The sequence below is a fragment of the Ailuropoda melanoleuca genome, chromosome 2, assembly GCF_002007445.2.
Source record: "Ailuropoda melanoleuca isolate Jingjing chromosome 2, ASM200744v2, whole genome shotgun sequence".
Lineage (NCBI taxonomy): Eukaryota > Metazoa > Chordata > Mammalia > Carnivora > Ursidae > Ailuropoda > Ailuropoda melanoleuca.
The window spans coordinates 199,375,913-199,400,120 of NC_048219.1; the positions used below are offsets into that span (position 1 = coordinate 199,375,913).

The 24,208-nt window shown below is 44.4% G+C and overlaps 3 protein-coding genes across 5 annotated transcripts in view; 2 read left to right on the forward strand and 1 right to left on the reverse strand.

Annotated features, from left to right (window-relative positions):
- The window catches only part of HDLBP (high density lipoprotein binding protein), a 290,773-nt gene extending 284,547 nt beyond the window's left edge, over positions 1-6,226 (reverse strand). Inside the window, exon 1 of the mRNA XM_034655593.1 lies at positions 6,077-6,226. The gene's annotated coding sequence lies outside the window, so the exon portion shown is untranslated. The remainder of the gene's footprint in view (positions 1-6,076) is intronic.
- BOK (BCL2 family apoptosis regulator BOK) overlaps positions 1-24,208 on the forward strand; it is a 173,047-nt gene that overhangs the window by 42,089 nt on the left and 106,750 nt on the right. The window lies entirely within an intron of this gene.
- SEPTIN2 (septin 2) overlaps positions 6,356-24,208 on the forward strand; it is a 29,193-nt gene continuing 11,340 nt past the window's right edge. Inside the window, exons 1-5 of the mRNA XM_034642746.1 lie at positions 6,356-6,485; positions 13,593-13,622; positions 14,250-14,370; positions 22,988-23,074; positions 23,786-23,984. Coding sequence (XP_034498637.1) covers positions 13,614-13,622; positions 14,250-14,370; positions 22,988-23,074; positions 23,786-23,984 — 416 coding nt within the window. The 5' untranslated portion in view covers positions 6,356-6,485; positions 13,593-13,613. The remainder of the gene's footprint in view (positions 6,486-13,592; positions 13,623-14,249; positions 14,371-22,987; positions 23,075-23,785; positions 23,985-24,208) is intronic.

Below are 24,208 nucleotides of genomic sequence, written 5' to 3' on the forward strand. Positions count from 1 at the left end.
GGGAGAGGAAGAAGCAGGCTCCCAGCAGAGGAGCCTGATCTGGGGCTCAATCCCAGGACCCCGGGATCACGCCCTGAGCCGAAGGCAGACACTTAACAACTGAGCCACCCAGGCGCCCTAGGCAAAGCTTTTCATATCACTTGTGCATCCTTGAAATGGATCACAAAATGGGACGCTACATGAGCTACTATCAGCTTCAAGTACCATCCTTCCAAACTTGAAAACTCAATTTCAGATAAACTGAGTTGACCAAGCGTTCTGTGCTATCAGAGGAGTAAAAACAACAACAGCAAAACCTCCGAGATTCAACTTTCTTATCTTTAAAAGGAAGGAGCTAAAGTCCTACAGGTCAAGAAACACCCTGAGTCACAAGGCTGACTAAGAATATGCCCCAAACTGAAGTCCAGGTCTCCTGACTTCCAGGCAAGAGAGGACCACTTTCTCACCTGTACCAGCATCTCGACCCTTTGTCCAGTCTGGCAGAATGAACCGATGCCTGGCAGACTACCCAAGAGAACAAACACCGCTGCACGTCTCACAAGGTCCACCTTCAGGAATACCTAGAGATAGCACTTCCTACAAATAAAAGGAAAACCTGAGAGTGTTTTCAGAAAACCTTACCTGTAAAACATTCATACTGATTGCTCAATGGCCCTTGCTAATTAAGCACCGGCTCCTGCCTTTCCTTGCTCTGGGTGAGGCCTGCTCTCCCAGCGGCGGGGCCTCAGGGCACAGATCAGCCTCCTGGGAAGACCCCCACCCATGACACAGCATGGGATGAGATGGGCAGGGGCTGTGAAGGCTACAGGAATACTGGTTTTAACACTATAGTAAGCCTGCTGCAGTGGCGGTCTACCAAGGAACAGGACTTTCAGCATAAAAATATTGGAAAGCACAACTACAACAGAAACAATGTAAAAATTAGCAATCCCTCCTGATTCTTCCCCAAGGAGTATCTCCAAAATTGTTTTATCCAAGGGTTTTTCTTAAATATATTAGTCCATGGTTTAAACAAAAAAAAGATCATGTTATATGCATCGTTTTACCACTTACTACAGTTAATTCCATTTAAAATGTATCATGGCTGTCTTTCCAAGGGTATTTTTTTTTCTTTCTAAAGATTTTATTTATGGGGTGGGGGGGACAGAGGGAGAGGGAGAAGTAGGCTCCCAGCCAAGCAGGGTACCTGACAATGTGGGGCTTGATCCCAGGACCCTAGGATCATGACCTGAGCTGAAAGTAGACACTTAACCAACTGAATCACCCAGGTGCCCCCAAATTTCTTGACCATGAAGACTGACCTATTCACCTCTTCTTTGCTACTAGGGCATTTCAGCACACGTGTAAGACAAAACAAAATCCACACCTGGGCTACAAAGGACTAACAAAGAACAGAAGAATTACAAATTTAGGTGAAATTCATGTTGTAAGCTAAAAATAACACAGCTGGTGGGCACTCAGAAAGAAAAGTCAGGAGAAAATACTATTAAATAGGACTTTTTCTTGTTTTATGCCCTTCACACCCTGGTCAAAGGCTGTTTTTTTTCCCCTGCAAAGGGAAACAGAATCTTTGGACCGACCGGGGACACCCATTACAACAGAGGGTGAGACACCATTCTGAAGACAGGAGTAAGTCTGTCCTTAGTTACTGCTAAGACTGTTGTCTTCTCCCTCACTTGGCACCCTGGACACAGGCAAGGGGCTGGAAGCTATTTTTGTGGAGAATCTGAAGAGACAGAAAGAAGTTGACAGGGTGCCTTAGGAAATGTCCCAGGCAGGTACATCTGCAGTGAACACCACAGTTGGCAAGCCCCAACTACTGACATTTGAGCGGGTGGGAAAATATCACCAGCTAGCACAGAAAAGCTTTGACATGAAAGCCAAAATCCCAAACAAACAAAAAGTAGCCTGAAGCAAATGGTGACTTCAGGGAAAGAAAACCTGAAAACTCAGGAACGTCCTCAGAGAGATAAGGGAAGGCACAAAAGCTATGAAACAAAACCAGGATGTGAGAAGGCTGGAGCAGAGCAAGCAAGAGGACACTCTTAGGGACATGCAGAACAACTCAAGAGCTCAGCCAGAACAAAGGTGAGAACATCTTCCAGAAAGAAGTGGACAATGTACGCAAAATCAGAGTGTCCATCTAGAAGGTCCAACAGTTGAATTCTACAAAGAGAAAGTGAATGGAAAGAAATCAAAAGCAATAAATCAAGAAAAATGCCCAGCATTGAAAAACAGGAGTTTCCAAATAAAGGGGCCTCAAAAGTAAGCAAGACACTGGATGAAAAGACCCTCCAAAGGACATCGCTGCACTGAGTGTTGAATTTCAGGGAGAAAAATCCTTTAAGCTTCACAGAAGAAACAGCCACATATACACGCTGAAGTCAAAGCAAAACTGTGTCTAACTTTCACTCAGACGCATGAGTAGTAATAAAGCACTTTCAGACATACGTGTTCTCAAAACTTTACCTCCCTGCGTCTGTCCCCAGGCAACTCCTTAAGGAAGTGTTCCATCACAATGAGAGGAGACTAAGTCAAGAGAGAGGGAGACATGGGTTCCAGGAAACGAAGGACCCCACACGAGAAGGCGGTGGGATCTGCAGGAAGAATCCAGTAGGTGGGAACCTGGGGGATATTTTTTCCAGATGTGATTAATGAAATACTGCATTTCATCAGATAAAAAGTACTCCATTTCCTGAAAGGAGATTTAGACAACTGGTGAATTTGGGGTTGAATTTTAGTGACAAATACACAGAAAATGAAACGAACAAAAAACAAGACTCACAAGAACTTCAGGAAAAACAAAACCTCATGGAGGAAAGGAAAGGTAATCCCATCATGCCATTTGCCTAGCTGTGAACAGCACTATGGAGTCCTAACATGACCACCAAATACTGGACTAACCAAACTACAGGTGCACATGCTTCAGGCAGCCACGTATTTGCACGGGGAAGGCAGAGCAGTAAGAGAAAGCTAGACACTTCACATCCACTCTGAGAGTCAAGTGAGGAGACAAGGCATGCAACAAAAGAGGGAAGCAAGGAAGTAGCAAGCGAGCACATGTGCTGTTTCGAGCTGGAGGCAAAGAGGTGGACGTGTGTGCTCTGCAGGAGAGGAAACGTGACTGGGGAAGGAAATGCAGTGTCTCCTTACAAGGCTTTCTACATGTATTACTCCTTTAAAAAACTACTTGAAGATATAACCTTGACTTGAAATACAATTAATTTTTAATTTAAAAATTCAAAAGAATGCCAATAAAGCGTATGAAGGGAGAGTACACGGGGTCAATGTACTGTTACCAAATTAATGGCAAGCATCAAGATGATGCCCAGACAAGTCTGGGACAACATGTCTGGCGGGTCTCTAGCAGTGTTCGAGGAACTTGAGCATGCTTGGTAAAACGGCCTACTAGGGATATCACTTCTAAAATGTCTGACTTAAGAAATAAAAACCAAAAACAAAGAGCAACTTACTTTAACAAAAAATAACTCGTATAATCAATTTTTAAAATGTCATAGAGACGATGGGTTTGGTTTTCTTGGTTTTCAAATATTGAGTGCTGTGGTGCTTCTATAACTTAAGGGAAATGGCATTTTGACACACTGATGGTCTCTGGTTACTTTTCCACTAGGCCAAGAACTTTTCACTACGCATGCTCTTGCCACCATAGCTTGACAACCAAGAACTCCATTGTGTGCTGTTTCTTCGAGGAGCTTAGTTATTTCTTAATAGGAAAGGGAAAAAGCCTTCCTATGATCACTAGCCCTGTGGGGATGGATGTATGCTGAATGGGCCTCATCAAATAAGTACCACTTGGTACTTCAAGAAGTGTGTTCTCTGCTCAGACCCTTCCGGTAAATAAACGAGTTTCAGTTGGGAAGCATTAATGGAGACTCTATCTCATCCACTTGTGACTAATGCTCATAAGTCATTCAGATAGACATTGTAATCACCTGAAACCCTGTCCAAGTCAGAGCATCCTAGACAGGACTAACCGAAGGGCATGAAGGCCTGCAGAACAGGAGCTGAGCAAAGCCCTCTACTATTTGAGGTATTAGCAGGGCACCCAATTCTCAACTTCTTGCCCATTTATGTCACCAGCTACAACTGTCATGCATCCTCTTGGCGTAAGCTAGTCTTCCTGTTTAGAACACCCCATTCTGGTAAAACTCTTACTCATCCTCCAAATCCAGTTCAAGAACCACATTCTTTGTAAAAACTTTACAACAGGTAATTAGCACCTCCTCCTTCGTATCTCCATACTTTGTACATATTCCCACTGCTGCGCTCAAAACACTGCAACCTAACTATTTCACAAGTGAATCCCCCATACTAGACCACAAGCTGCTTAAGAAAAAAAGCGTCTATCCTCTTTACCTTTCCAACCCTAGAACCCTTAAGAATGTCTGGCCCACAACCCCCAATAAATGTTTCTGAACTGGACTGCTGAAGGAGTGAAGTCGCAAGACCAAAGTCAGACAATCAGAAGCCCCAAACAAGAAAACCAAAGGAACACAGATAACGTGGCTATTCAAGAAGACCTTCTCCCATCAGGCCTCAGAGAGGTCAGCCTGGCCCACGGGGGAGGGCCTGTGACAGAGTTCGGGCTGGGCTGGCCCCAGAGGCGCCCAGGAACACGGGCTGACTGGCCCTTAGAAGCGCTCTCCCGACACTCGCTGTACACCTACACAGCCGATGTTAACTCGGTTAGAGAAAATGAGGTGAGCCCGCGAACAGTGCCGGGTACACAGAGGAACTAAAGGAAGCTACAGGAAAGTTCAGTCCTCACTGTAAATAATTTAACTGGCTTTCAAATGTTGTCCCTCGAGACTTGAAGGGAGGTGCTCCGCTTTCTCCTAGCCTAAAAGTCTCATGATGGGTTGACGGTTGACGTTTGAGACCCAGAGGACTGGGAGCGCCAATGACGGGACCCATTCTTAACCAAACACCTTCTCGACTACTTTACAACACGGCTTCCAAGTACCTTAATATTAAACGGACTTAACGAGGTCAGCTTGGGGTGCGTCTTGTTCAAAAGCTTCAAACCCTAACCCTAAGCACTAGACTCCGGCCAGTGTTTGGAATCCCATAGCCCCGCCTGGAGCTCGCTCCGTGGTGAAGCACTGCCAGCTGCTGCAGACAGAATCCGGACTGTGACGTGCCCTACCTTCATCCCTGCCGGCCAAGTGGCTGACCGTCCTGAGGCGACACCAAGCCACCGGGACGTCCACTCCCCGGGTACCTCCGGAACGTTCACCTGCCCACAAGCAGGGCTTGGTGAACAATACACAGGGAGATCTGTCCTTTGCGCTTAAGGGGACCCAAACCCTCTCATGTTCCACGGCGGGGGCCCTGAGGACCTAACCACTTTTCCAACAACGCCCTCTCCGTGCCCCCCAGGGCTGCCGCACGACGCCGTCGCCGGTCGGAGTCCCGGAAACTGTGTTCACGGTCAGTCCGGGGTCTTCCACAAACGCTCCCCGCACCAGGGCATTTGCACCGCGCCGCTGCGGGCCTGCAGGCCGCCCGGAGGGAGAAAGGACACCCGGGCCGGCGCAGCCCCGAGCCCGTCCCCGAGCCACGTCGCCACGGTGGGCTCGGGGACGCTCCCCGGGTCTCACCTCGCGAGCAGCCCGTAGGGCGACAGAAGGGGCCGCGCCCTCCCCGCCCTCCCCCGGGGCGCAGGCCCCAGCCCGGGCGCACGAAGGCCACGTCCCCGGGGACGGACGCCCAACTCGATGGTCCGCGCACAGGCCCACCGGCGCACGTGACCCGCGACGGCCAATGGGGGCGAAGCCCCCGCACCATCGAGACGCCGGCGGCCCGGGGCTAGAGTAGCCCCGCTCGAGCGCTCGCCGTACCCTCCGCATCACCTCTCGAGCGCTCGCAGCTCGGTGCTGCCGCCATCTTCCTGGAGGTGAGGGCCGGAGGCGAAGGCTCCCGGCCCGTGGTCGTTCCGTACTCGTACCGTGACCTACCCCCGTCCGCCTCTCTTCTCCTCAGCGGTCACTTAGCTCCTTGTAAAGAAACGCCTTCATCCCACTCTTCGTATCCACAAAGCAAAGACTCACATTACCTGTTCCACTCTTATCAGCGTAAGGAAACCAAGCTCATAAGGTAGGAACTGTGGCGAAACAGGGACAAGCCGCCATCTTGGTAAAGGAGAAGAGGCTACGCTTGACCTCCCCCCCACCCCCAGCCTCTATATGGCCACCCGCCGTGGGAGGGGCACGGCGCCTGCGCAGAGACGGAAAACGAGGACGGGCCTGAGCCTGCGCACTCGGAAGCCGGCGAATGGGGGAGGGGAGGAAGGCCGGGTCGCGCCGGGGCGAGGAAAGCGTTGGCAAGGGGGCGGGTCGACGTGATGACGCCATCCGCGTACGGGGCAGGGCGGGGCGCGAGCGGACGTCGGGCACTGGGCGGGTCCGCGACGCGGTCGGTAGGCGCTTGTTCCTCGACTCTTCGGCTTGTTCCTCGACTTTTCGGTGAGTCCCTCGCGGTGAGTCCCCGTTGTCGCGGGGGGCGCGAGCTGCAGGCCGACGCAGAAGGGACGGGGGTCCGCTCGTGGGGGGCGGTCGGCCGGCTCCGGGGGCGCGCGGGCGGGGTGGCTGGCTTGGTGTGGGGGAGGGGTGGCAGGCCCGGCCGCTGCGGCCCTCCTCCGCCCTGGGGTCCCCGGCCCTCCCCGGGCCCTCACGGCGGGACGTGTCCCGGAAGAACCCGGCCGACCCCCCGCCGTCCTCGTGCGAAGTACGTGGAAGCGTCTCAGCGCTGGGCCTGGGGCGCCCACCGTGCGCTGGCGGCCGTGGTTGGAGGGAAAGCCCAGGTTGCGGCCCGCTGGGCCGTTCCACCCCGCCGTTCTCTGGCGGAGAGATCCCCTAACAGAACCTTGCCGTCTCGGTAAGGCCCCGGGCTCTTCCTGGCCGAGACGAGGCAGGGGAGAGGAGGACGCGGCGGCCCCTGCCCTGCGCACCGCCGAGTCCGGAAGGGTGGGGGGTGGGGGGCCACCATTCCCAGGAAGGTCTGACGTGAAGCCGACCTGTGGCGACCTTCGCTCTCAGTAAAGCCCCTCCTCGGTGGCCGCAGGACCCACAAGACTTGGCCGCCTTTTACCTTTTTGGCCTCATTCTTGCCAGTACCACCCCTCCCTTGTCTGTCCTTCCGCGACACGTAGAACTGAACTTGCCGTTCAGACGGCCGGGTCTTTGCATCTTTGGTCTCGGCCCAGACCCTTCTTTCTGTTGGAAACCCAGTTATCTCCACACTTTCTCGGCTTTTTCTTGTCTAGTCTCTGCTCTGTTGTTCAGGATTCCGCCCAGAGTAGATTTCCTCTGGCTGGATTAGGTGTCCGCCTGATGTCGGCCCTTATTGTTCCCTGTGGGAGCTGTCTCCTGGGTTGTTAGTCTTTGAGGGGCAGGCGATAGGTGAGTCTGGTCACCCTTACCCGTTGTCTAGTACAGTGACCACCTAGTAGGTTCTCAGATGTTTCTTGAACAACTCCAATCATAATACCTCAAGATAAATTTAATGTTCCAGAACAACCTTGCCATCCTAATAAAAGATACAATGTCGTGTAGAGGTTCCAAAAGCTGTTTCCTAGTGTTTGTAATTTGAGGTTCATTATTTTCGGTTTTGGTGGCTCCCGAACTCAGGCTTTCTTTGTAGCACCCAGTACCCTAACTCATAGTGTGTACTGCTCTGTCAAATCTTGGCAGATATCGTCTCCGCTGTCACAGTGATCCTGATACTTTTTCCCATTTTCCACTTTAATTTCTCACCTGGCACAGCACCCCAGGGTGCTCAATCAGATCAGATTCGCATTGACTGCTTTTCAGTTAGCAGGGTGACCTAGGGAAATGGGGAGGGAAGGGGGTGAGACTGCCCTCTGTCATCATTTGTTAGTGTGATTCAGGTCCCCTTTTAAACCCAACTCCTTTTTATACCCAAAGACAGAAACTGCTTAAAAAGAAAAAGATTTTTTTTATTTTTTCCCAAGGGAGAAGGAACATTAGAACTCATTTGGCAGCAGAATTGAGTTGAAGCCATTTTATATTCTGTGTTTATACCACTTTGTGCTAATGGTCATATAGGTCACTATAGAAAATATATTTGATTGTGGGGTGTGCTGCCCAGGTAGCCAGTGAAGAAGTTGTGTGGTATGGTGTATGTACCTTCCTCAAATCCAAAGAATCTGAATGCCGAATGTCTCAAGAGCTCTGGATTAGGGATAATGGACATTTGGAGTCTTAAACAGTAGGGTCATTTTGTGTAATGGGGGGGATAATGTATGTAAATAGAAGAATAACATGTCTGTGATTGGTAGTTAGGGGCAATCCACTAGTGTAAATACCACTAGCAAAATAAGTTTTTATGTATTGCCAAGAATCTAGTTTTATCTGTCTGTTTTTCATCTTTTGTTTTGGAAAAGTTGCTTTGTTCTATGTGAATTGGAATGGGAGTATTGCTCAGTGGAAGAAGGAAGCCATGTTCAAGTAAAGACAAATGTTTAGACAATTGCTAGCATCTAGGATGAGCACAACCAGAAAGAATAAAATTTTTATTTGACCGCACTGAGTTTGGGAGATCCAAATGGTCTGCAGTCATGGTTTAGATTAATCACAGTGCTTGGCATCCTGTGTTGCGGGATCAAGGCTTTCTCACTGAAAACCAGGTGTTTCGAAGTTCCATATTCCTCTTTCAACTTTCATTTTACGTTACTTTGCTAGTAACATCTTGTTACAAAATCATAGTGGATCCAAATTATATTTCAGGGAAAAAAACCTGAATGTGAAAGAAATAGCATATTGCAAGAAAAACTTGCTAAGTTAAAGAATTCACAGCCTGTTCCAATAATGGTATTCTCTTTTTTCCTATACATGTGCATCCAGATAGGTCTTCCTGCCTTTCTTCCAGCAGGAAACTGATAGGGACCAGGGAAAGTTCCCCTTCTCTCCTATGGAACATCCTCAGTCCTGCTGAACAGGATAAGGTAAACACAGGTGGACTCGAGGTACAACATTCTCAGGATGCTCAGATGAAGTTGGTCAGAACCCAGGCAGGGGCCCAGGGTTCACTGAGGAGAAGCAAGTCTGTGATGTTCAGGAGAAACCTCCATGACAGTCCTATGTACTACTGGATTGGTTTGAAATAAGATACATGTGATAGCTTCTAAGGCAAGTGCCCACTCTTTTATTCTTCTATGTGAACTTGAAGGTCACTTAATCCAGTCCTTTAAGAAAAAACCCACATTAGGATTCCATCTGGGGTTGGACCATGTTTATATACTAATTCGGGAGAAATAAAAATGATTTGATTCACCTAGGCCCTATTTTTTCTGAATTTGTTCTTATATGTGTGGTTGCTTTTTGTTTTAATTTTGTTGTAAATGACATTTCACCCCTATTAACATTCCTTTATATTCATTACTAGTACAGAAAGGAATTGTTTTGTATCTGGCTTGTATCCAGCCACCTTACTAAATCACCCTATTCTAGAATTTTTTTTTTAAGATTCAGTTATTTGAGTGGGGGGAGGGGCAGAGAGAATCTTGGGCAGACTCCCCGCTGAGCACAGCCAGAAGTGGGGCTTGCTCCCAGGACCCCGAGATCATGACCTGAGCTGAAATCAAGAGTCAGAGGCTCAACTGATTCAGCCACCCAGGCGCCCCTAGAATTTTCAACTGAACCGTTGGTGTTTTCTGTGTATTCAGTCTTATCAGTGAAAAGCTTTTGTTTTTTCATTTTGTTGTTTCACTGAATTGCGTGATAAGATTGCACTGTGAAGATCTTGTTTGGATCTTAATTCAAATGAACGACCAAAAAATGAGACAATCAGAGAATAAATGTTTTAAAATAATTGTAGTGGTAATGGGCATCCCCACGTAATTAATGATTGTAATTTAAATAGATTTAGTATTCCATTGTTGGGAGAGTAACATTTGCCATTAGTGTTCGGGAATACCCTGGGTTATGTTTAAGCAGTTTCCTAAGCGTTTTTATTAGAGGTGGTTGCCAAATTTTATCTTATGTCTCTTTAGCATCTATTCATATAGGATTATCTCCTTTAATTTGTTTTAACGGCTTTATGTAGATAGATGCTTTTGGTATATTTCTGGAACCTAATTGCTAACAAATATTTCATTGAGAATTTTTGCCATTTATATTCATGAGTGAGATTGACATACCGCTATCTAGCCAGCTTTCTTAGGTCTCTCGGTTTGTCGTTAAAAGTTGTCATTCCTTCATAGAATAAATTGGAGTGCTTTCCCTTTTTCTATACTGGCTTAAGTGACATGGGTGTTATCTGTGCAGGGTTGGATGGACAGCAGCTCTGATTCTGTCTGGTCTTGGTCCCTTCTTCACTGGTAGATTTTATTCAGCTGGTCAGTGGTATTTGTTCTTGTCAGGTTTTCCAGTTCTTGGTTCCATTTTGGTAATTTAGAGTGTCTAGGAAATCATCCATTTCTTCCAGATTTTCAAATCTGTGGCCATCTTGATACATGGTGTCTCCTGAGTCTGTGTTTATACCTACTTTGCTATATTTGCTATTTTTCCCCCCTTAAAGGAACTTGTGAGGAATTTGTTTCAAAGAACTAGCTTTTGAATCTATTTATCCTTCTGTTGAGTTACTTCTTTTCTCAATAATTTGAGAACCAAATTTCTTTATCTTCCGTATTCTTTAATGAAAATATCTAAAACCCAAATTCTCATCAGCATCTATGAAGCTTTTACTGTATCCCATAGATCTGCTTTTGTCTTCTTTCCATTAGTTTCTAGGTAGCTTGTGGTTTTGCTTTTGTTACCCTCATTGATCCAAGGGATATCCAGGAGTGTTCCAAATAATTGGGAGTTGTATTTTATCTTTCCCCCCGCCCCCTAGTTTTAACAGATCACAAGTTGAAAACATCGATTGTAAAAGTATATTTTGAAATTTGCCTAAATTTTCTTTATAGTAGTTATATGGTGTTTTTTCTTTAGTTGCTTTTCTTTATTAGCTCAAGATTCTGTGTGTCTGTTAATTCTAACTTATTGGTTATATTACACAGTCCTCTGCCCTTGCTCATACTCTGTTTACTGAATCTGTAATTCCGAGGGATGCTATTAGAGTCTTGCACTTGATTTGTGTTTTTATCAAGTTTACCTGGCATTTTTCCTAGTCTTTGCTTTATGTATTTATCTGCTGTAATGATTTGTATGTGCAAGTTTAGGAATGTTTATCTTTCCTATAAATAGTCCCTTTCATCATGGTCACATTTTTACCTTAAATTTCTCCTGGACTGATAATATTGTCTGTCCTCCTTTCTTTGTGTTTGGCCACCCTGGTATCTTTTAGCCTGTCCTTTTGTTTTCAGCATTTTTGTTACTTTGTTTTAAGCATATCCGTCCACTTAATGATTGATTTTATTATTTTTCCTCTTGTTTCCATAATTTTGCTGGCTTGATCACGTTGCTATTGTGTATCTGTCTCTTAATTTGGAAGTTCGCTGTCTCTTTTTTTTAACGGTTACCTTTTCTTTTATAGTCGCACTTAATCTTTATATTTGGAAAAAAAAAAAAAGATGTCTGCTCCCTCTTCTGCCCGGACCATCTGTATTCCATCGGACCCCTCACCTCTCCCTTTGGAATGTTTCACTTCTATGCTCTCTCTCTTGCCGCCAACTCTTAGCTTTTGGTGAGGTAGTTTAATACTAGGCCTATATTATTAATAGAATTTCCCCTTCTATTAAAGAGACCTTAATTCCCTCCAGATACTTGGTTAATGTGTGAACTCTGATCTTTGTTCTTCTAAGGAAAATTTTCTGTTATTGTTCTTTTCCTCCCTCTGTCTCTTTTTCGCTTAATGAGAACTCTTACTGTTAACAAGGTAGATGGCCTAGATTGTTCCTCCAAGACTATCTTTTACCCATGATTTTCTTCTCTGTATTTCTCTCTGTGCATAAAGATTTCTTATATTTGGTCTTCCAAGTCACAATTCGAGTCTCAACTATGACTGTTTGTTCAGTTGAGCTACCAAAGTCTGAGTTTGAAAATCATGGTTTTTAGGTCCAATAAGTTTACCTTTTTTTTTTAAAAGATTTTATTTATTTGAGAAGGAGAGAGAGAGAACGAGTGGGGAGGTAAGGGAGAGGGAGAAACAGACTCCCTGCTGAGCCAGGACCCTGAGATCATAATGACCTGAACTGAAGGCAGATGCTTCACCAACCGATCCACCCAGGCGCCCCCAGTTTTGTTTCTTTTAAATAGTGTACTTGCATCTTCATTCCAACGAAACTATTTTTGTTGGTTCAAATTATCACCTTTCTCCTCCTGCAGCTTGCCTATTTAGCTCTTGTTGGAGGCAGGGAGATGCGGTCACTATCATCTTACTCCTGAGTCCTCACGTTCAGGACCTCTGTTCTCCAAGCTTTTCCAGGATCCACTGTATTCCTTTACTTGTCAAAAGGTTGTTCAGAATTCATCTCCTGCCTTTGTTCTTGCCTAACAGTCCTACTTTCCCTTAAGTTTGCCTTAATTCCCCACCTGTGGTTGGAGCTTTCCACACCTCCTCAGTTGGTGGCCCTCCCTTTTAGCCCGGGCCTTACCAGACACTCCCTTCTCAGCCATGATAGTAGCAGCAGGCAGTTTGCTGACTGCACTTGAGTTCACAGCTCTCTGGTGCCTCCCTTGTTCCTGCTGGATAGGTGAGAGTAAGACTTCCAGTGGGCCACTAGAAGGAGAACCAAGACTATAATGCTTACCTTCTATGAAATAATACAAATCCTACTGCTGTCAGCCTTAGTTAATCAACCCATGTATGGGAGTGCAGGAGTCTCATGTCTTCAGAGGTGGTTGGGAACATTTACATTCAGAAGGAAAACGGGGTGTGCAGTTTTTGGGAATGTTAAGGTTTGGGGGATGGGGAGACAAGAACAGGAAAGAAACTTCCTAATAAGTTTCTAAGCTCCAGAGGGAATTAAATCTGACTGCATTCATATCTCTTGACTTTTGTTACCAAGGGTTAGCCAGTAGACTCCATGTTCCCCAAAGTTTCAAGCCTTTTAAAATTACGAATGTCTCTAAAACTGTTAAACTCCTCAAGCACTCCAGTGTCTTCAGTCCTTTTTTCTTTACTTAACAAACGTTGCTCTTTGTGCCCCATTGTCAAAAACTAGTTCTCAGGATCTCAAGGAATCTTCAGTAGCAGACAGTACTGTACAAGGACCCTTTCGTAGTAGACAGGTTTCAAAGAGAGAAGGAAAATCATAATTCCAGAGGTCATGAGAATTTGTCTTTTTCTCCTATTGTGGCCCTCGTGCTTAGTATATAATCAGTACTAAAGAAAGTTTGAATGTTATTGGAAATATGGAATGTTTGTGTGTGTGTGTGTATGTATGTATATGTATATATATACGTATGCATGAATATATAGTTGATTTAATTGACCTAATTTTTTATATCTCCTTTAAATGAGATCATGTCACTTTTGTAATTTGATGCAATTGACAAGGTAAGTGAAACAGAAGCTATTTATGCTTCATGTGTAAGTCTTTACACATCAACTCATGCTAAATCAATGTGTGTGTGTACATACAAACGTGTACATTTTTTTTTTAACAGATCAAGAAAACTTCACCGAAGATGTCTAAGGTGAGAGATCTCACTTCTCATATCTCTACAGTGCAAGAAGAAACCGCTTTGTGTTTCCAAGCTGTTTATAGTCAAGACTTAGATGACTAATTGTTAATATAACTGATATATTTGATTCATTGAGACAGTTCTAATTTGACATTTTAAAAGCTTTGAGCTTGCTTTTTTCAGATTTCCAATTTCTTGTTTCTAAATACATCAGTAACAATCCATTTAGCCTCATTTACATCATTCCTAGCAGACCAATCAAATAATAATTTAAAATTCGAATAATATATCATCATGAAATTTACAGGGCTCTTACACTTGATAAATTGGCTTATATCAGCTCTTGAAAATAAGCACAGAGCCCTGAAATAACCCTAAAAGTTCTAAAAGATATGCTGAGAAAAGCAGAACTTGTGGTTAAAATTGCAAGATTGTTACTTTCCTTTTATTTTTGAGTGTTTGGGTATTCGTTAGTATCTGATGCATAATCACCATATTAATTTTTACTTTTTGAAAGTGGATGTATGTATATATAAATTTTTTTAAATACGTGAGAACTAATGATACTATTGTCACGGGTTTGATTATATCTTAAAAGCAACTAATAAGGTAATATTTTTTTGTAAAATCTTATTTTAGCAACAACCAACTCAGTTTATAAATCCAGAAACTCCTGGCTATGTCGGATTTGCAAATCTTCCCAATCAAGTTCACCGAAAATCAGTGAAAAAGGGTTTTGAGTTCACACTGATGGTGGTCGGTAAGAAATTAGCTTATACCTTCAAGCTTGTTAAATATGTGGATATCTTCCCTTCCCAACCTTTAGGGTATAATAGTATGACCTATTAAGTCAAAGGGAAAATTTCTTTATTGTCAGAATCAAACAACTGGGAATTTGGAAAAAAAACCTCTTCAGAAAATTTCATTGGAGAATAAAATTCTAATATTTCTGTCATTTCCTTATTTGTATGTGGTGAGAGTGTCATTGAGCCTCCAAAATGGCCCCAGTGGCCCTTGCCTTCTGGTGTTTGTGATACTTTCTACCCCCTCCCACGTTGAGTAGGGCTTACCCATGTAGGCAATAGGACATGGCAGGAATGAAGGGGTGTGACTCTGAGCGTGGATCATAAAGAGATTGCAGCTTGCCCCTTGTCTTCTTTCGAATCACTCTGGGGGATCTGAGGGATGTCAGCCACTGTGTTGGGAGGGCCCACTAGCAGCTTTATAGAGAAGTCTGCCAAGGCAAGGAGCTGAGACCTGCCAGTAGCTGTGTGTAAGCTGTTCTAGACCTTCCCTAACAAAGGTATAAACAAGCCTTGAAGGATGGAGCTGATTGACAAATAAGCTACTTGTAGGATAAAAGCCATCTTTCATTAAAGAAGGATGTCAAAATCCAGGTTACAGTGCAATATTTGAAATTGCTTGCATCCAATAAAAAGTTATTGTTTATGCGAAGAAACAAAACAATGTAGCACATAACCAGGAGACAAATGAGGCAATAGAAAAACAGATCCAGAAATGACAGAGAAGATTGAATTGGTGAGCAAGAACTTTTATTATTTTAAATACACTCCTGGTACTTGAAGAAGAATATCAACATAATGAGGAAGGGAACCAAAAAGAGCTTAAAGAGCTAGACATTTTTTTAAAAATTACAACATTGGAGATGGAAATTTTTCTGTTGGACCTAACAGCAAATTATACACCGCAGAAGAAAAAAGGCCAATAGAAAGTATCCAGACACCAAGCAGAATAAATATAAAGAAAAGCACACCAGGGCACACAATAAACAGTTGGTGAAGAGCAGTGATAAGCAGAAAAATCTTACAAGGAAGGCGGTGGGTGGTGGGAAACAAGCACATTGCCTGCAGAGGATCAAAGGGAAGAAGAACCACTGACCTAGCAGGAGTAACATAAACCATAAGAAATGACAGTTTAAAGTGCTGAAAGAATAAAACCATCAGCCTGGAATTCTGAGGGAGACTTAAAAAAAATGAAATATAAACATTTTTAGATAAAAACTGAGAGAATTTATCACTGTCAGACTTGCCAGAAGAAAGATTATTAAACAGGGTTTTTCAGGTTAACAGAAAAGGTAGAGCACTGGAAATGGCAAGTATGTTGGTAAATATAAAACGCTTTTTTTGGTTTTTTTCATTTCTTTTGATGATAATTGCCTTTAAGACGAAGTTAATAATGTGTGACGTTGGAGTATGATAAGCCAGAATAGCAAAGGAAGGAGGCTGTGTCTAAGGGCTGCTGTAGTACTTTGACCTGACAGAATATTCCATAAGGGAGGGTTGCTAAGCTAACGTTGCCTGTTGTCAACTTTGGAGCAGCCACTAGAAAAGTAAAACAAGGATTTGGCTAAAAGCAAATAGGTTTGATAAACTAGAACACAAAAACCTGTTTAATCCAAAAGAAAGCAGAAAAAGAAGAAATGAGACAGATGGGGAGAGGGCGGAAGGGGCACAGCCATGACCATGACAGGTCAGGGACAGGCAGGAGGAGCCTGAACGACTGGAATGGAAAATCCTCATGCTGAGCCCAACCATGAGAAACCTGAGTGGCTGTATTAATACCAAACAGAGTGGACTTCAGGTCTATTACCTGGATATTCCCAGAGATAAAGAAATATGTATCAGAGGGGCGCCTGGGTGGCACAGCGGTTGAGCGTCTGCCTTCAGCTCAGGGCGTGATCCCGGCGTTACAGGATCGAGCCCCACATCAGGCTCTTGCACTATGAGCCTGCTTCTTCCTCTCCCTCTCCCCCTACTTGTGTTCCCTCTCTCCCTGGCTGTCTCTATCTCTGTCGAATAAATAAAAATCTTTAAAAAAAAAAAAAAAAAGAAATACGTATCAGAAAGATGCAGGAGACAGTTCAAAACAACACCTTAATTATATGTGCACTTAATAACAGAGCTCCATAATGGACGGTGCAGAATCAGGAGAACGATATATTTGTAAGAGTGGGTTTTTTAACATTCTACATAGTAAATTTATGAAAGAGAAAATCAGTAATGTTACATAATATTAAAATAACACTATCAAACAGTATGACCTAATTGATGTTGAGAGCACTATGCTGAGAGGCTGCAAGGTAATACATTCTTTTCAAGTGCACATGGAACAGTCACCAAAACTATGCTTTTTTTTTTTTTTTTAAACATTTTATTTATTTATTTGACAGAGCACTAGCAAGGGGAGTGCCCGAGGGAGAGGGAGAAGCCGCAGGTTCCCTGCTGATCAGGGAGCTAGTGCGGGACTTCATGCCAGGACCATGAGATCATGACCTGAGCCGAAGGCAGACACTTCACTGACTGAGCCACCCAGGCGCCCCCAAAGCTACTCTTCATTCCGAGGGTGTTTTAGTAGGCCAACATTACCCTTTTGTCAGTACTGAGAAAAGTACAGACTAACTCTTCATGAGCATAGACACAAACAATAAAGCTTTGGCAAGTCCACCAATACATAAAAATGCTTATAATACAGTCAGTTCCGCTATAATACAATATACATGTACTCCTTAAAAATCAGCATGTTATGCAGTAATGCAGTTGAAACCATAGGCTTCTGGAGAAAATAAGGGCACAAGACTCACAAGCTGATTCAGTGGCACATTTGGGGAGTGAGTGAGGAATGTAATCAGAATAGTTTTTACATGTTAATTGGTTAAAATACAATTCGATACCAAATACAGGTACTGTGGGTTTACTAGTCCCTGAAGTTTGTCAAAATGGGCATCAGGAAATGGTGGAAGGAGGGCTGTGCCAAGAGGTGAGTGGGTATGGCCCCCGATACCCATTGACCTGAGGTTGCTGATAACTGAGGGATGCACGTTGAGAGTATCCTTCTATGGCTTGATTCTGCTGGGTGTGGTTTTCTATGTCCACCTAGTTTGTCAGCAGTGAAATCACATAAGCAAATGCAAAGTTCATATTACGTTGAAATTGTTCCCTAACATACCAGTTGTGTTGGAGCAAATTCTCACCTTCAAGGCTCATGTTATGGCAAAGCTGACTATATATCCTAACAAACGGGGTTTATCTCAGGAGCATGTGGTTTAACTTTAGAAAAATCAGTCCCCATGGTTCTAAAGGGGAAATTCATGCTGTCATCTAAAACATGTAGTCATAACAATTGAAAACCCATTAAAGATTTTAAAAATTAGTAAGCTAGAAATGAAAGGAAATTTTCTCAACTTGACTAATAAGTGTATATACTAAACCTATGGTTAGTGTTATTCTTTCTCATGAAGAAAGAAGATAAAACATTCTTAATTACAAGTGAAATGACTTGTGTATGTTAAAAACTCTAAGGAATCCCAAAACTACTAGGTCTAATAAGTCAATTTTATCAAGATTGTAGGTTCTGATCAGTACGCAGAAATCAACTTGATTTCTGTGGATTGCCAACAGATAATTTTAAAGTGACCTTGAAAAGATTATCAAAACCAGTAATAATAAAAACATTTCGAAAGACAATACAGTTTACCGTAGCACGAGGATAACTTAGAGCAAACTGTGTGCACGACCTACCCTGACAACGTGGTGACTCGGTTAAGAGGAAGACGTTCAAGGAAGCTGTGAAAGCTGCCGGCGTGCTAGTCATGCCCATGGTGGTGTCCTTCTGCCCCCAGAGTGATCCATAGAGGCAACACAATGCTCGTCAAAGTCAAACCAGGCTTTTTTAAAATAGAAATGAACAATCTGATTCTGAAGTGGAAACCTAAGTGCAGAGGGCCTAGGATAGACGAACTGTGAAGTGTGGTAAGGGTAGACACTCAAATCTACCAAAGACCATAACAGCCCGAAGTAAACTCACATACACATGGGCAGCTGATTCTTGACAAAGGTGCCAAGGTGATGCCAAGGGGGAAATGTTGGTCATTTTGCAGATAGTGTTGTAACAAGTAGGTGGTCGTGTGGCAGACAGGGACTGTGAATCCCTCCTTCACACTGTATACAACAGTTCACTAACTGTAAAGCTGTAAGAAGTCTAGAAGAAAATGGGCAAGATAATTTTCTTGACTTTGGAGTAAGGAGATTGCTTAGGACATGAAGAACATTAATCACAAAATGAGTAAGTTTTGCCTGTATAGCTCAGGAAGAAGACACACTCCCCGGTTACAAAAAGGGCCACAGGATTGGAACAGACATTTCGGAGGAGATACTGAACGGCCAGGACACACAGCGTCCTCCTCAGTTATCAGCAGAAGTGCACACTGACCCACAGATGCCCCCACACACTCCCTGGAATGGCTGAAATTTTTGAAGTCTGGCAGTCCGTATCTTAGCAAGGATACAGACAACTGCAACTCTCCAAACCGCTGGTGAGAATAAAAAATGATGCAGCCACTTTGGTGCTTTCTTCGCAGTGACATGCTTGCCATGTAACTTGACAGTTCCCATCCTACGTGGTCACCCAGGAGCGATGATGACATGTCCACAGAGACGGTGTATGGATGTTCATAGCCACTCCTCCTGCAGTATCCCAAATGGGACGTAACTTAGGTGTCCAGCAGGGGAGGGTCAGCACGCTGTGTACGGGAGAGTTGCCAGGCCATGCAAAGAGACAGGCTGCTGGTAGAAGCAGCGACATGGGTTTGTCTCTAATTGTGCTGAGCACAAGCAGCCAGACACAAAAAGGCAAGCTGTACGGTCCCTCGTGTATGAAGTTTAGAAAAATCCAAAGCGATCTGGAGGGACAGAAAACAGCTTGGTGTATGCACGTAGTACTGCCAGATGAGTAGAGCTGACTGACGGAACGCAAAGGAGCTCTCCTGGTACAGAGATCCTCTTTGTCTTGGGGGGGTTTGTTTATCTGAGTGTGTACTTTGTCACGCTAACCCATCAACACAGTTCCAGTGAGCACAGGTAACTATTGACTGAGGTGTATGTAAGTTACACCTCAGTAAAGTGGGTTTGAAATAAAGCAGGTAGTTAGGGGATTAAGGATGGATGGGTAGTGAATGACAGCTAGAAACTTAACCACAAGAACCCTCAACTTCAGATTATAACTGTTAGCAGCTTAAGAAAAATGGTATACAGGTATCCCCTGCTTTCTGAAAGTTCACAGTAGGTCGTTTATGAAAGACCTGCAATAGTGCCCAGTTTCACTAACCAGAAGACAAGCAGAAGAGCTCGCTGTCGGTTTTACAGTCAGCTGTTAGAGAGGCAGCATGCTCTCAGAGCTCCTTCCCACTCTCAGCATCTCAGTATCCAGCCGCCAGAGTTCTGAACTGTGTCTGTGAGCATCTGGGCTTCGCCTTGATTGATTTTGCACATCTGTTGCAATGTGTTCTAAGCTATCAAAGGCCTGAGGCATGGTTGTTTTGGGGGTCTAGGAATGTCAAAAAATGTTTCCATTCCAATTAATTAGTGGTATTTGCTTTTTTGCTTTCCACCATTTGGGCTTAGGAACACTACTTTTGGGTAGAGGGAAAAACCAAGGCCAGTGTACCTAACTTGTAAGTCAGAGACTATTGAAGAGAAAAGGCATTGTTTTTAAAGCTGTGGCTTATTTCTAAGGAAATAAGAAATGTTACAAAATGATCACATGCAAATGAAAAACTACAAACGTTGGGGCGCCTGGGAGATACGTTGGCTAAGTGTTGGACTCTTGGTTTCAGCCCAGGTTGTGATCTCGGTCATGAGATTGAGCCCTGCATCAGCTCCACGCTCAGCGGGAAGTCTGCTTCAGATTCTCGGCCTCTGCCCCTCTCCCCACTTATACACCCTCGCTCTCCTCTCTCTCTTAAATAAGTAAATACTATCTTAAAAAAGGAAAAACTACACATGTTTGGGCAGCAATGTGCAGGAAATTTTAAAATCACAAATATGTTCTTTAAAGATCTGAAGGACAGAGGCCAGGTGGCACGTGGGTTACTTGTGAGGGAACTTGATGCTGCTGAAGTCTGGTCACATGGTCCTAGTTGGTGATAGTTTATATCAAGTTTCCAGTCTCCCATCATTATGTGGGGTGGGTAGTGGCCCTCTTCACAAGAAAAGCAAGATTAAAAATATAAAGCTTATTGCCAAAATACGTTAGCTGGTAGAAAGTCCATAGGTTAGTTAGTGTCACCAAATTCACGAGGCGGTTACAGAGTGAACACTCTGAGAACTTGGGGACTAAGCTAAGAAAATGAAAACTCGCCTTCCAGCAAAAATATACTGGCGTGCACGCGTGTTCTGGGGACTCTAAGGGCACGTGTGCAGGGGACGGTGGCTGCTCTGAGCTGCGTGGGGCTTGCCTGAGCACCCTTTCCCCATGAAGTGGCACCTCCTCGTGGGGCGCTCAGCTCTGGGGACCCCTCAGAGTGCTGCCCTTCAGGGGCCTCCGAAATGGCCCTGTTGGACGGTGTTGGTTAGAATTGAAAAGGAATGTGAAAGGGACCAGCCCCCCAGCTTTGGGAGGGTTTTTTGGGGGTTGTTGATGATGTTGTTTTTACTGGCATTCCTGGCTTGGCCTAAGTTTGGGGGGGTTTAATCAGAAGCTTCTGGGATTTTGGAGTGCTGTTGTAAAATGTAGCTCACCTTTGTTACCTTCCCGTATTTTTCATATGGTGGCGCCTTGTGCCTGATGCTGTGTATTTCTACCTAATTGGTTAAAAACATGAGCCATTTTGTAAACCCTGAGGACCTCCCGTTCCAGCCAGCTTTGCTGTCACCACTCACACAGGACTGCTGCGTAGGGTTGCTGAGCGTGGTGCGTTTTGTGCTGTGGGACTTCCACTCCAGATCTCCTGAGTTCGTGTCCCCCACGTGGAGGCACCTGAGAACTCCTGTGGGACAGAGAGACACTAGTGGAGGTGGAATGACAAAGCTGGGCACTCACAGACTCAGCCCAGAAGTAGCTTCGTAGCGTCCTGTGCTGAGTTAGTGAGTTAATTGCTTACAGATGTTGCCTGACAGCCATTCCAAGAGAAGATACTTCTCCTCTTTAAGTGAAGATTTACAATTTAGAATCAGCCATTGGAATATTAACTGCTTTTTTCAGAGATGCTGTCTCCACTCAGACACCTCTGCTGAGAGGTCTCTGTGCCCCGGTCCCTTTCAGCTTGATGACCCAGAGCTGTCACCACTTTGTCGGTGACAGAGTGACTTTGCTTACTTGTCCTCTCCTCCTCTGGCCTGCCATGCTACACGGGAGCAAGGATTTAGCAGTGTCCCGGAGCCTGGGCCTGTGCCAGGCACACAAAAGGACTGACCATTTATTGGTAAAATTCTCTCATTATGTGATAAAAATGTAAAGAGACATTGCTAGGCAGTTTATTAAAAGGATAATTTGGTGTGCTCTTATATTCGGACAGGTTCAACATATAATTCTGGTTTTCTTTTGACATTCCTTTCCATATATGAAAATTGCAATCTAATTAAAGCACAGTCCTAATTTTGTATGTTTACACATTTCAAATTCACTCGTTCTTCATTTTCCCAGAAATAATTATTTTTAAAACAGATGCATGCCCCTTCCACATGCTGCACAGGACTGAGTAGAGGGAGGTTCGGGGGACAGTCAGGCACGCAGTTCAGAAGCACTTCTCCATGCGGCACTTGGCCTTAACTGATGGCCTGCAGTGAGACGGTGGACTCTGCCCATGCTTCCTTAGAATGAAAAATTTAACTTTTGCCGTCTTGCATCTTCCTTGAAGTTAAGTTTCAAATACTCAGAATACAAATATTACAGAACTCAAAGCCTTCAGAATTCAAGTATGATAATAGTTGAGGAAGAATTCTTAGTATGTGTTGTCTTAATTGGTCATATCACACTCAGCAGTGTGGAGAGGGTGGGTTGCCTGACATGAAACAGTTACCAGCGCTGGGGCATGGGAAGTGTCAGGGCAGGCTGGGAAGGTGGCCCACTCCTGCCTTGGTGACAGGAGGAGAGATTATAGACGACAGTACAGTCTCGGGCATGTGTTCCATCTCTGTTTCCCACAGCTTGGCAAGCCAGAGTGCTGTTGACATTGTTCAATAGATGTGTTCAGTTTTCTGAAAATGTGGTAGCTTTGACGATTAGCAAAAATCATAACTGAAAAACAACTTTGCATTCTGTTTGTCAAAAAATAAAGTCCCACCTCAAAAGTCCATTCCACACACTTGTGAAGAACTGAGAGTGTTTCTGATCTTACCCTGTGGGAATTCTGGGGACTCACAGACCTGGATTCAAATCAAGGCCCTGCTCTGGATAGCTCTCTGCACAGAGGCACCCATTTCCCCGTCAGTGAAATGGGGCGAGTCCTACCAAAGCGGCAGTGGTCAGATGCCGTGCAGACGATGATGTGTGCGAGGTGCTTAACCCAGTGCCGGTAAACTCAGTAGATTACCCATGTCGTACGGGTCCTATCATGACAATGTTTTCATTTTCATTTGAAGGTGAATCGGGTCTAGGAAAATCAACTCTCATAAACAGCCTGTTCCTGACTGATCTCTACCCAGAGAGGATCATACCTGGAGCTGCAGGTACAGAAGCCCCTACACTACTGTAGGCGTAGCTTTCTACACGAGAGCTGCGGAAAGCACGTGATTGATATTTTTGGCTCAGCCTTGTGGTTTTGTCCTGCTTTAAACACAAGGACAATGTTCTTCTGGTCAGGAAAGGTGCTGCTCCTGAAGCCTTGGGGTCTTGCTCGTAGACTGAGCATAAATCCACAGGTCCGTCCTCTCCGCGCTTGTTTTCTTTGTGGAAGCACAAGAGATAGTTTCTGCCCATATTGTATGTTTGGTGGGAGGGTCGAGGGAAGATATTTTCTCATGAAAAGAGTTCTCGAAGTAGCTGACTACTGCCTGTTGTGGGTTCACATACACAGTCAGAGCCTAGGACCCAGGCTGCCGCAACTGGGACATAGAGCTCTCTCATAAATATGACTGAATTCCGGTTTTTTTAAACAGATTCATAAATTGTTCTCTTTGCCTCAGCAACGGAAGTCATAATTTTCAATATTGGCGGTTTAACCCTCCCAAGCTGCCATTTAATCTTAGCTGCCAGGTTTCCTTGCCAACTTGGGGATCGTTTTTACACCGTCCTTGTGTTACCTCTGAAAATCTTCCTCCAAGAAGGGTAATGAAGTTCTAAGTCGTTTATTAATAAGAAACTAACAGGTCATCTCTTCTCTTTGAAAACGGGTTTAATTTTTAGGTACATTTTCTCATTAAGTTTGTTTTTTTCTCTAGAGAAAATTGAAAGAACTGTCCAGATTGAGGCTTCGACTGTGGAGATTGAGGAGCGAGGGGTCAAGCTGCGCCTGACAGTGGTGGACACACCCGGCTATGGGGACGCCATCAACTGCAGGGATTGGTACGCCCCTAGGGGACGCACAGGCCCCAGAAGTACTTACAGTTATTTGAATGTATTCGCATATACAGTGTTTGAGTGATGATTGGGTTTGAGGTAGCTGTGTATAATAAAATGGTGAAACAGTTTAAAGTACACTGATTATAACATTTTAAATGAGGAATTTCACAAAGAATGAGGATTTTTTTCTGTAACAGCCAAGCATTCATCAACTACTAGCATAAATGAAACGCCTGGATCTGAATGAACCCTGGCCAGTGGAGTAGGTTGTGATGTACTCCTTCCTCTTAGAGACTCGATCC